The following is a 12,271-nucleotide window of genomic DNA, read 5'->3' as shown; positions in this document are numbered from 1 at the left end:
GTACGGCACATGTTTATTTCCACATTTGATCTTCAAACCAGTGGAATGTTTCATGTACCTAACAAACAGGTGTCCTGCCATCAAATCCTTGATTCGAAACACGGTTTGGTTTGATAAATGCAGGGTGGATAATCTATGCTTACATTAAGAATTGAATTGTCCCTGATGTCTCAGCATTGTTTAATAGCTGCATTGCTGCAATATTTAGCTTAGCTTTCTCATAGTTTCCATTCCATTTCATTTCAAAATCATTTGTTAAAGGACAAACACAATTGACATTTACATTATATAATGATTACTTTACTACTGAAGATTTAAGCCTGCGGTGAACAAATGTAGAATGAAGAGGGTGGAGAAAGAGGAGCTGAACACATGTTTGAGAGGGCAGAGCAGAGCCAATGATTGTATTATGCAATGTTCGCAATGGGATAAACAGGTGTGATGACAAGGAATAGGTAGTCATAAAGAAAGAGAGAAGTGAAGCAATCAAAGTGTTTGGGTCAGCAGAGGTCAGAAGAGAACCGCTCAACACTTCAGTCAGGCTTAACTCTTCACCTATTTTCCATTTAACCTCATAATGATAGTTCTTTTAACATGTTTTCATACAAAAAAAAATAGCAAGGCTCAGAATATGAGGGAGAGAGAAAATATTATTTCAAAGTGAATGGAGACAAGAGAGAGAAAGCACAAGATCACACTTACCATCGACAATGTTATGGGGATCTACTGGTCATTGTTAAATAAAGAAAACTGACATCAACAATTGTCTGATCAAGCTGAAATGCAGTTCCTGACATGCAGTTGCTAAAATGAAAATCTTCACACTCACCAGTCCTGCACTGCATTGAAAGATTCTTCATTTGTGATGTCGTACATTAGGATAAAGCCCATAGCACCACGATAATAGGCTGTGGTGATGGTTCTGTAGCGTTCCTGCCCTGCTGTGTCCTACAAAAAAACAAAGCTCAATCAATGAGGCTCTGAAGCTTACTTCAAATCATTTTTTTTTTTGTGATTCAAACATAACTGCTGTAAAACCACAGGGATCTGTATGATTTAAAATGTATCCAAAATATGTTGAAATGTATTGCTGTGCTGACATAGCTTGCAAATTGGATGTTCTTTTTTTCATAAAAACCTCAGTAAAAAACATTAATGCAAATAAGCCAAAGCGAGTTATACATGGTTACTTAGTGCCGGAGTAACTCTGCGGGCCAGGCAGCATCTTTGAAGAACATGGATAGGTGACATTTTGGGTTGGGACCCTTCTTCACACTGATTGTGGTAGGTGGTGGGGGAGAAAGCTCGAAGAGATGGAGGGGCAGGACAAATCCTGGCAAGTGATATGTGGATATAGGTGAGGGAGAGTTTCGATACGCAAATGGTTGAACAAAGACCAGAGATGAAAAGACAAAAAGTGTGAGATAGAGTACGAATTGTGAAGCCAGAGGCAGGAATATAGGCGAAAGTACAGGAGGAGGTGATTTGATCACCTAGAAGAAAGTCTTGACCCAAAACATCACCTATCAATGTTCTCCAGAGATTTAGTTTAGTTTAAAGATACAGTGCGGTAGCAGGCTCTTCGGCCCACCGAGACCGCACCGACCAGAGCGATCTTCGCAAATGAACACTATCCTACACACAATTTACATTTATATCAAACCAATTAACCTATAAACCTGTCGTCTTTGGAGTATGGGAGGAAACCGAAGATCTCGGAAAAAACCCACACGGTCATGGGGAAAACGTACAAACTCCGCACAGACAGCACCTGTAGTCAGGATCGAACCCGGGTCTCCGGCGCTGCAAGCGCTGTAAAAGGCAGCAACTCTACCACTGTGCCCACCATGCCGCCTTGATGCCACCGTGTTGCCTGATGCAACATTCTTGCACTTTCTGTTCTATCGAAAACTACCAATTGATTAGAATGGGTTATTGCCCAAGTTTGTAATTTTCTGTAATAAGTTGTGATTTATGTTATTGTATTTGATATGTTGCTGCAGAAGGAGGAATTATGATTTTGTCTGAAAACAACTTGGAGCATGAGCACTCTACAATTCGAATATGTAGCATTGGTCAATCAGAAACAATGATCAAATTCAATCCTATCTGCAGTGGATTCCTTGGTGGATGGGATTCTGGCTTAGTAAGATTTAATCTGGAAATGGTTCTTTCAAACTCATTGATTCGATTTTAGTGCTTGGCACCCATCAATCATAGATTGCAAAAGAACATAAACAAATAGCTCCATATTATTAAAAAAAACTAAAATTGTTCAGTTCCATTATTTAACAAACTGCAATTTTTAAAAATATTTTCACCACACTTTGCCCAGTAGATTTTTCTAAAGGAAGATTTACCTCTATAATCTTTGCTGCACTCCGTGGCTTGGCTTAGTTTTAAGCCATTCACTGCAAAACTGAAAAGTCAGCCAAAAAGATATACTTGAGATCATAAAGCTACAATGTTCTCATTGATAACATAATGATAATATAATGATAAAGGGATAATCATGATAAAGGGCTAATGATAACGGGCTAATGTAACCCCACTTTTCAGCTAATGTAACCCCACTTTTCAAAAAGGGAGGGAGAGAGAAAACGGGGAATTACAGACCAGTTAGTCTAACATCGGTAGTGGGGAAAATGCTAGAGTCAGTTATTAAAGATGGGAAAGTGGTGAAATCATTGGACAAAGTCAGCATGGATTTATGAAAGGTAAATCATGTCTGACAAATCTTATAGAATTTTTCGAGGATGTAACTAGTAGAGTGGATAAGGGAGAACCAGTGGATGTGTTATATCTGGACTTCCAGTCTTTCTTCATATGAAAGTCGACAAGGTCCAACATTAGAGATTAGTATGCAAACTTAAAGCACACGGTATTGTGGGTTCAGTATTGATGTGGATAGAGAACTGGCTGGCAGACAGGAAGCAAAGAGTAGGAATAAACGGGTCCTTTTCAGAATGGCAGGCAGTGGCTAGTGGGGTACCGCAAGGCTCAGTGCTGGGACCCCAGCTATTTACAATATATATTAATGATTTGGACGAGGGAATTGAATGCAACATCTCCAAGTTTGCGGATGACACGAAGCTGGGGGGCAGTGTTAGCTGTGAGGAGGATGCTAGGAGGCTGCAAGGTGACTTGGATAGGTTAGGTGAGTGGGCAAATGCATGGCAGATGCAGTATAATGTGGATAAATGTGAGGTTATCCACTTTGGTGGCAAGAACAGGAAAGCAGACTATTATCTGAATGGTGGCCGATTAGGAAAAGGGGAGATGCAACGAGACCTGGGAGTCGTGGTACACCAGTCATTGAAAGTAGGCATGCAGGTGCAGCAGGCAGTGAAGAAAGCGAATGGTATGTTGGCATTCATAGCGAGGGGATTTGAGTATAGGAGCAGGGAGGTTCTGCTGCAGTTGTACAGGGCATTGGTGAGACCACACCTGGAGTATTGTGCACAGTTTTGGTCTCCTAATCTGAGAAAAGACATTCTTGCCATAGAGGGAGTACAGAGAAGGTTCACCAGATTGATTCCTGGGGTGGCAGGACTTTCATATGAAGAAAGACTGGATAGACTTGGCTTGTACTCGCTGGAATTTAGAAGATTGAGGGGGGATCTTATAGAAACTTACAACATTCTTAAGGGGTTGGACAGGCTAGATGCAGAAAGATTGTTCCCGATGTTGGGGAAGTCCAGAACAAGGGGTCACAGTTTAAGGATAAGGGGGAAGTCTTTTAGGGCCGAGATGAGAAAGTTTTTTTTCACACAGAGTAGTGAATCTGTGGAATCTGTGGAATTCTCTGCCACAGAAGGTAGTTGAGGCCAGTTCATTGGCTATATTTAAGAGGGAGTTAGATGTAGCCCTTGTGGCTAAAGGGATCAGGGGGTACGGAGAGAAGGCAGGTACAGGATACTGAGTTGGATGATCAGCCATGATCATATTGAATGGCGGTGAAGGCTCGAAGGGCCAAATGGCCTACTCCTGCATCTATTTTCTATGTTTCTATGTAATCAAATTTATTTTCATTAATCAAGTATAGTTCACTCTACTCCATTATTTGCAGGTCTTTACAATTTCACACTGACCTGATCCTCCCATAATCCTCAATTATTTTAGCTCAAAATGGTATTAATCCCTGCCATGCCACATACTTTAAAATCCAGTCAATTTATGAATTGACATTTTTCACACTGTACTTAATATCTGTATGCACTTGCTTGTATAGCCCTCAATTAAGTTCCCAACTGGATATTTGAGAAACCACAGCAGGCATATCCTTCATGTCGAATCTAGGACAAGTCATGATGAATTATTGTGCATAATAAAGTACCACATTGACAAAACTGTGTCGAGGGCCACTGGGATTAAACAATCACAATAATGAAGAATAAGTGCAACAAAATCAGACTATTTTTCCTGAATACATAAATATTCAGCAAAAAAATAGGCATTAATTTTTGCTGCACTGAGCTGTTCTTGGTTTTAAAAGATGAAACCTCGAATCATCCTAATGGATACATAAACTTGCACGACTGAAGCATCACTTGTGACTCTGACACCTTGTAAAATGTTGTACCATCAATAAAATATAACATGTTAGAGCCCAGGTCTGAGTAATGGCATAATTTCACATTCCAGCGACAATCCTCTGTGGGGCTTTAATGCAACAACTACTGCCTCTCAATATCTAAACCTGTAAATGGAATATGGGTGTTTTGAGGCACTATCAGAACATTCACATTACTCCACCAAAGAAGGCCGACATCATCTTCTTTGATTATTCTAATTTATAAAGAGCAGGAAAAATTTGTCTTTAGACACCATTGTTAAACAGATGAACATAGTAATTTCCCACACATTTACAGAAACATTGAACGAGTGCAGGACTGATCGAGGTCACACTGGAATCATGCACGGCTAACCCGATCACTCCTGTTTCTCAGCCGTTTCCCAACGCCGTTATAATTTTCGCCCTCAATTACCAATTGAATTTCTCTTTTGAAAGTATCAAATGAACTTGCTTCCACAACCATTTCAGATAATTAGTTCAAGAACACAATGGGTGGATGCCGCTAAAATATTCTTTGTGTCACCTCAGAGCCTTGTACCGATTGCCTTAAATTGGTGTCCACAAATTTGTGGATATTCCTCCAATCGGAGGATGGCTTCTCTTTTAGCACAGTTGAGATTCAAGATGTTTCTGAAAAGATTCATCAAATTATCTCTCATCTTCCCTCCTTGAAGGAAAATAATCTCAAATTTTCTATTCCATTCTCAAAGCCAAAATGGTTAATACCTGGGAGCATTCTGTGACAATTTCTCTGCACCCTCTGAAGGATCTTCGCAAAACCTGATGCAAGACCGCTGATACAGCAGTTTGTAATTCTGATAGGTTCAATATTATCTCCAGCTTTCTTACCATCTAGCTCAATTTTTAAAAACAAGAATCCTGCATTTTTAAATCACATTCTCATCTTTAAAGATCTGGGTATACACATCTCAAAAAAGACACAAATTCTGGAGTAACTCACCAGGTTTATGCTTGTGTTTTGGTAAACCAGCATCTGCAGTTTGTTGTGTCTTCATACATCCTAAGTTCCTCTTATTCACAAAATGCTGGAGTAACTCAGCAGGTCAGGCAGCATCTCGGGAGAGAAGGAATGGGTGAAGGGTCTCGACCCGATACGTCACCCATTCCTTCTCTCCCGAGATGCTGCCTGACCTGCTGAGTTACTCCAGCATTTTGTGAATAAATCGATCTGTACAAGCATCTGCAGTTATTTTGTTCCTGTATTCCTATCATAATTTGATTCCTTGATTTTATTGTCTTTTTGTGTTCAGTCAGTAAGTATAACTTTACCTTCTTCTATGTCCAATTTTATCTACCATCTTTCTGCCCATTTCACCAGTTTCTGTCTCTTGAAGTCCATCACTATTACACCACCAAAGCTAGGATTCTCTCTTAGTGGTTACATGAAAGCTCCAGTAATTAACTCAGTTTAGTACATATTTAGTCTCATGTTAACCAAATTTTCTTTAAAAGCTACAATTGCTGTAAATTGCAAAACATCTAATTACAATGCAAGCAATACCTTCAACAACACATTATCTGAAGTCTAACAAAGGTATAAATAAATAATTTTAGCAGATAACTTGCAAAATGACAGTCATGTTTTGTAACCAATTATATATTATGTACTTAGCTTTTCAGGTTCTGGCTTTTTAATTGTACATTGCATTATCAGAAAGGCCAATTATAACATAAATATGACAATTTATTAATATTAATAACAGATGATTAACAATATATATTTGAGAAAATTGGTTCCAAAAGTAAAATACCACAAATTACTGGAACTCCGAGATGAAATAATGGTATTTTCTATTCTTATTTGGACTTGTTGATATTCCTCAGCTCACTTTTAGATTAAATTCACTTTTTTGTTCCAATTCGAATCTCCACTCAAATAATTGTATGGATCAGGAGGACATTAGACCCTTGCCAAATCCTTCCACAACAATTTGTTCATTTCTTTTCCATTGCTCTTTTACCATATCTCCACTTATATGTTCCTGCATGCTAATTGAATTCCCTTTTGAATCCCTGATTGTTTCCACTGCTTCTACAATCAGGAGATTCCAGATCATCATCCTTTTGCATATGAAAGTCAGTGGTTGGTAAGTAATTTCCAGTCATATGTAATGTCACTTAGTTATCAAGAGTGAGAAAACGGCCAGATTGACCTCTTGTGATATTCTAACCTTCAGAAAAAGTACCAGGGGGAAAAATTTGTCTCTGAATGTTTTCACTAAATATAATTGAATTTCTGAAAGAGGGTACAATAAACTACAGGGACTATACTATCTCAAACTCTGCTCATTAATGGTGTTTTTCTAAGTGCTATTCTTAGATCAAACCACTTAATAAGATGGGACCAGTAACTCACTAAGTGGGCTCCGTAAATATGACCTGATACATTCCTATGCTACCTCATCATCCAAATGTCTTCCAATCCCAATTTATCTTGAAAGTATTAGTTCATTGTAAGTTAATGACAATTTTTGGTGACCGATTTAGTCTATTAACGCCACCTTCAGAATACAGTTTTGAAAATTAATTTGTAGAATGTAGTCCACTGTTAATTGCCATTGCGAAGGTGCTAGCAGGCTGCCTTCATGAACTGCTGTGGTCCTTCTGGCATTGATACCCCCACCAAACTCTTTGGTAGAGGGGTGATTCCAGGATTTTGATCCAGCTACAGAACAGTTGTAAATGCCTCGACTTCTGCCACTCACAAGCTGAGCTCAGCCAACTCGAAGGACGAGGAGCAACTTAACACCAGCATTCACGACCAGATATTATAGGACTGCATAGATCCAACTCCATTGGATTACTTAACTTTCTCTACTGAATTCCGCATTTACCAATCAACATGCATGCAATCCTGAGCTGCACCAGTTTAGCTCCACATTTTTAGATATGCTTGGTGCTGCTCCATTAAGGGCCTGTCCCACTTAGGCAATTTTAAGGCGACTGCCGGCGACTAGGCTGTTGCCGACAGTTCGCCGGGTGTCGCGGGCATGATCGTGAGGAGTCTTCCAAAAATCGTAGTGGATCTCAGCGCGTCGCTGAGAAATCATCTGGTTTGAAATTTCTCGGCGACAGCTGGCTTGTCGCCAGGTATCGATGCTTATTGTGGGCCCTGTCACATGCAGTCCCCAGGTTTGATAGGTTCTCTTAGATGCATTTAGAAGCACATAATATCAAAATAAGTAAAGTCATTTCAAAATACCATAAAATGCTTGTGTTTAACCAATTTATTTACCGTCAGGACATTAGATTGGAGGCAACAGTTTGACGGTCAGGTAAGCGTGGGAATTATCGCAATGTTTATGGCCATCAGCCATTGCATTTAAAGTGGGCTCCATACCCAGATATGCAACCCAGAAACCAGATATGCATCTCCCGTACATTTTCAAAGAATGCCCACACACTTTTCACAAAAATCCACTTAACCACTTTAAAAATTACAACAACAAAAATACAGCTATTAGTAAACTGCAAGTAAATCCAGTTTATTCCTTGTTACAGTGAAGCTTGATTTTCAAGTAACCCGGGCAAGATGTTATATTTCAAAACTCTCAAGTAATTACCGACTTGTCAGTGATTTCAGCGAAAATCAGGATGCCGGAGAAGCAATGACAGCGTGGGAATTTTTGCGATGTCTCCGAAGACGGTGTAATCTCGACCTGACTCAGCATTGTCGTGGTCATTGTCGTCGGGTAAAAGAAAATTTTGGTGATCTGCTACGACTTTGACAGTCGCCGACAGCCGCCAAAAAAATCGCCTAAGTGGGACAGGCCCTTTAGTACTGAAGGTTTTCTTTTAATAAAGATTCATAAGCCTCCATTATATAAAAATACATTAAAGCACAGAGAGCAAAGGTTTCCAAAATAATTGTTAATCTGTGGATATTGAACCTTCCCTACAGTCTGACTATGTGATGGAACGGAAGAAAGAAAAATGGAATAATACAATGCCTGGCTCTTAACCAGGAAACAGAAGGCTTTTCAACACAAGTAATTAGATACCAGGAGAGTTGCATTAAATGCTGTTACATTTAAAGAAATGGAGTAAGCTGTGCACAGCTATCATGTGCACCCTGCCCCCTTCCAGCTCCATTGCCATGTAAAATAGGAGCTTCATTGATCCAATAATACATTAAAATCCATAAATACTCTAATGTTTCATAACAACTATTTGCTTTCTTTCTTATTTATTCATGATCTATCTCAACTCCAGGTAACAAATGAAGACTGATCCTCTTAGAAGTTTTTTTGCTGACTGAATTGATAATAGACAATAGACAATAGGTGCAGGAGTAGGCCATTCGGCCCTTCGAGCCAGCACCGCCATTCAATATGATCATGGCTGAACATTCTCAATCAGTACCCCGTTCCTGCCTTCTCCCCATACCCCCTCACTCCGCTATCCTTAAGAGCTCTATCTAGCTCTCTCTTGAATGCATTCAGAGAATTGGCCTCCACTGCCTTCTGAGGCAGGGAATTCCAGATTCACAACTCTCTGATTGAAAAAGTTTTTCCTCACCTCCATTCTAAATGGCCTACCCCTTATTCTTAAACTGTGGCCCCTTGTTCTGGACTCCCCCAACATTGGGAACATGTTTCCTGCCTCTAACGTGTCCAACCCCTTAATAATCTTATACGTTTCGATAAGATACCCTCTCATCCTTCTAAATTCCAGTGTATACAAGCCTGGTCACTCCAGTCTTTCAACATGTGACAGTCCCGCCATTCCGGGAATTAACCTAGTAAACCTACGCTGCACGCCCTCAATAGCAAGAATATCCTTCCTCAAATTTGGAGACCAAAACTGCACACAGTACTCCAGGTGCGGTCTCACAAGGGCCCTGTACAACTGCAGTAGGACCTCTTTGCTCCTATACGCAACTCCTCTTGTTATGAAGGCCAACATTCCATTGGCTTTCTTCACTGCCTGCTGTACCTGCATGCTTACTTTCAGTGACTGATGCACTAGGACACCCAGATTTCGTTGTACGTCCCCTTTTCCTAACTTGACACCATTCAGATAATACTCTGCCTTCCTATTCTTACCACCAAAGTGGATAACCTCACACTTATCCACATTAAACTGCAGCTGCCATGCATCCGCCCACTTACACAACTTGTCCAAGTCACCCTGCAACCTCATAGCATCTTCCTCACAGTTCACACTACCACCCAGCTTTGTATCATCTGCAAATTTGCTAATGGTACTTTTAATCCCTTCAGCCAAGTCATTAATGTATATTGTAAATAGCTGCGGTCCCATCACCGAGCTTTGCAGTACCCCACTAGTTATTGCCTGCCATTCTGAAAGGGACCCATTTATCCCCACTCTTTGCTTTCTGTCTGTCAACCAATTTTCTATCCATGTCAGTACCCTCTAATACCATGTGCTCTAATTTTGCTCACTAATCTCCTATGTGGGACCTTGTCGAGGTACACCACATTCACCGGCTCTCCCCTGTCAATTTTCCTAGTTACATCCTCAAAGAATTCCACTCTTCACAACTGTACTCTTGGCATGCTATGGCACTAAAGTAGAGCCTTTAATGACACTGAAGCACAAATTATTTGATAATTAACATTCTGCTCCTTGGGGTATCATGCTATGCATTAATCAGTTGCTGTGTTTCCTACATTGCAACAAAGGGTACACTTCAGAAAGTTGTAAAGCAAATTGGGATGCCCTGCAATTGTGCAGAATGCTATAAAAAGACTTTGATATACTTATTTATTTATTTTTTTTATTTTTTTATTTATTAGAGGTTAAATACATCAATGTACTTCACATATATCTTGTTACAATCATTGTACCCCATAATTTTATGGCTTTAAAAGAAAAATAGTAGAAAGAAAGAGAGAAAGAGAGAGAAAAAAAAAAAAAAAAAAAAAAAAAAAAAAACTTTTATCACGCAAAAGGAATCCACCAACTCGATAGTTTTCCGTCCCCCCCCTACCAAGGCCCGAGGTACTCCTCCACCCTATCTTTGTAATAATTCTATAAATGCAGACCACGTCTGATAGAAGCGTTCTGATTTTCCTTCCAGGCGGAGTCTCATATCTTCCAGATGTAGTGTTTCAAACATAGTTGAAATCCACATATTTAATGTTGGTATAGGAGCATTTTTCCAGAATTTTAAGATTAATTTTTTTCCTATTATTAAACCGTAATCAAATACATTCTTTTGATACGCATTTAATTCCGAACTACCTTCTGTCATTCCGAAAATAATCCATTCTGGCTTTGGTGTCATTTTTATTTTAAACACTTTTGTGAAAATTTCAAAAATTTCAGTCCAAAACTTTTGAATTTTTGTACAAAAGATGAATGAGTGCGCTATAGTAGCTTCTTGACAATGGCATTTATCACAAATTGGTGAAACGTTAGGGAAAAATTTATTTAATTTAGTTTTTGAGTAGTATAATCTATGTATGATTTTAAATTGTATTAAAGTATGTCTTACGTTAATTGAGCATTTGTGCACATTTAATAAGTATTGTTTCCACCTTTCAGTGGAAATTTTTATGCTTAGTTCATTTTCCCACTCACCTCTAATACCTTCCGTTGTTGGTATTACTGCATTTAGTATAATATTATATATATGTGAAATTAAATTTGGTGATTCCGCCTTTGTATTCATTACTTCATCTAGTAAGTCTGATGGGACGTTGTGAAATTCATGCGCATGTTTTTTCAAATAATCACATATTTGGAAATATTTAAAATACTGATTGCTACCCAGATTGTATTTTAGTTGTAATTGTTTAAATGATAATAGTTTTCCCGTATCATACAAATCTCCCAAAGTTTTAATTCCTACTCTTTCCCAATGTATGAATGCTTTGTCTATAATCAAGGGTTTAAACAAAGGGTTTTTAGCAATAGGAGATAGGAGAGATAAGTTTCTTAATTTTAAATTGTGTTTTATTTGTTTCCAAATTCTGATTGTACTATGTATAATTGGGTTTTTGTTGTAGTTTGTGTTATTCACCGTCATTGGTGAAAGAAGGATTGCACCAATATTAAATGGGGAGCAATCCTCTTTTTCCATAATGATCCATTCCGGTTGATGAAGAGCGTTATCCAACAATTGAATCATGTTTCTAATATTTACCGACCAATAATAATACATAAAATTAGGGAGTGCTAATCCCCCTACTACTTTGGGTTTATTCAGGTGTGATCTTTGTATTCTATGGGTCTTATAATCCCAAATAAAATTTGTAATATCTGAGTCCAATTTTTTAAAAAACTTTTTGGGTAAATATAGTGGGATTGATTGGAACAAGTATAGAATTTGAGGTAAAAAAATCATTTTTATGGCATTTATTCGACCTATTAAAGACATCGGGAGGGTTTTCCAGAATTTAATTAAATTATGTAATTTCTTAAGTATAGGGTTATAGTTTGCTTTAAACATGTCTTGGTATCTTCTAGTAATTTCAATGCCCAAGTATTTAAATTTTCCCCCCGCTATTTTAAAAGGAAATTGTACTAGATGTATAGAATCTTTCGGTTTTATTGACATGATTTCACTTTTACTCCAGTTTATTCTGTAACCTGAAAATGAACCGAAATCCTCAATTAAATTTAAAATATTGGGTATAGTGATATGAGGCTTTGTGATGTACAAAAGTACATCATCAGCGTATAATGATATTTTATTGTCTGAATATT

General features: G+C 38.5%; 1 protein-coding gene across 2 annotated transcripts in view; it reads right to left on the bottom strand.

Moving 5' to 3' along the window:
- rab3c (RAB3C, member RAS oncogene family) overlaps nucleotides 1–12,271 on the bottom strand; it is a 125,713-nt gene that overhangs the window by 25,588 nt on the left and 87,854 nt on the right. For both annotated transcript variants that reach the window (XM_078397151.1, XM_078397144.1), the window contains exon 3: nucleotides 830–948. In XM_078397151.1, coding sequence (XP_078253277.1) covers nucleotides 830–948 — 119 coding nt within the window. The remainder of the gene's footprint in view (nucleotides 1–829; nucleotides 949–12,271) is intronic.

Source organism: Rhinoraja longicauda, chromosome 1 (genome assembly GCF_053455715.1).
Source record: "Rhinoraja longicauda isolate Sanriku21f chromosome 1, sRhiLon1.1, whole genome shotgun sequence".
NCBI classification, from domain to species: Eukaryota; Metazoa; Chordata; class Chondrichthyes; order Rajiformes; family Arhynchobatidae; genus Rhinoraja; species Rhinoraja longicauda.
The sequence above is the reverse complement of the archived record's forward strand: the minus strand, read 5'-3'. Positions and strand labels throughout refer to the sequence as shown.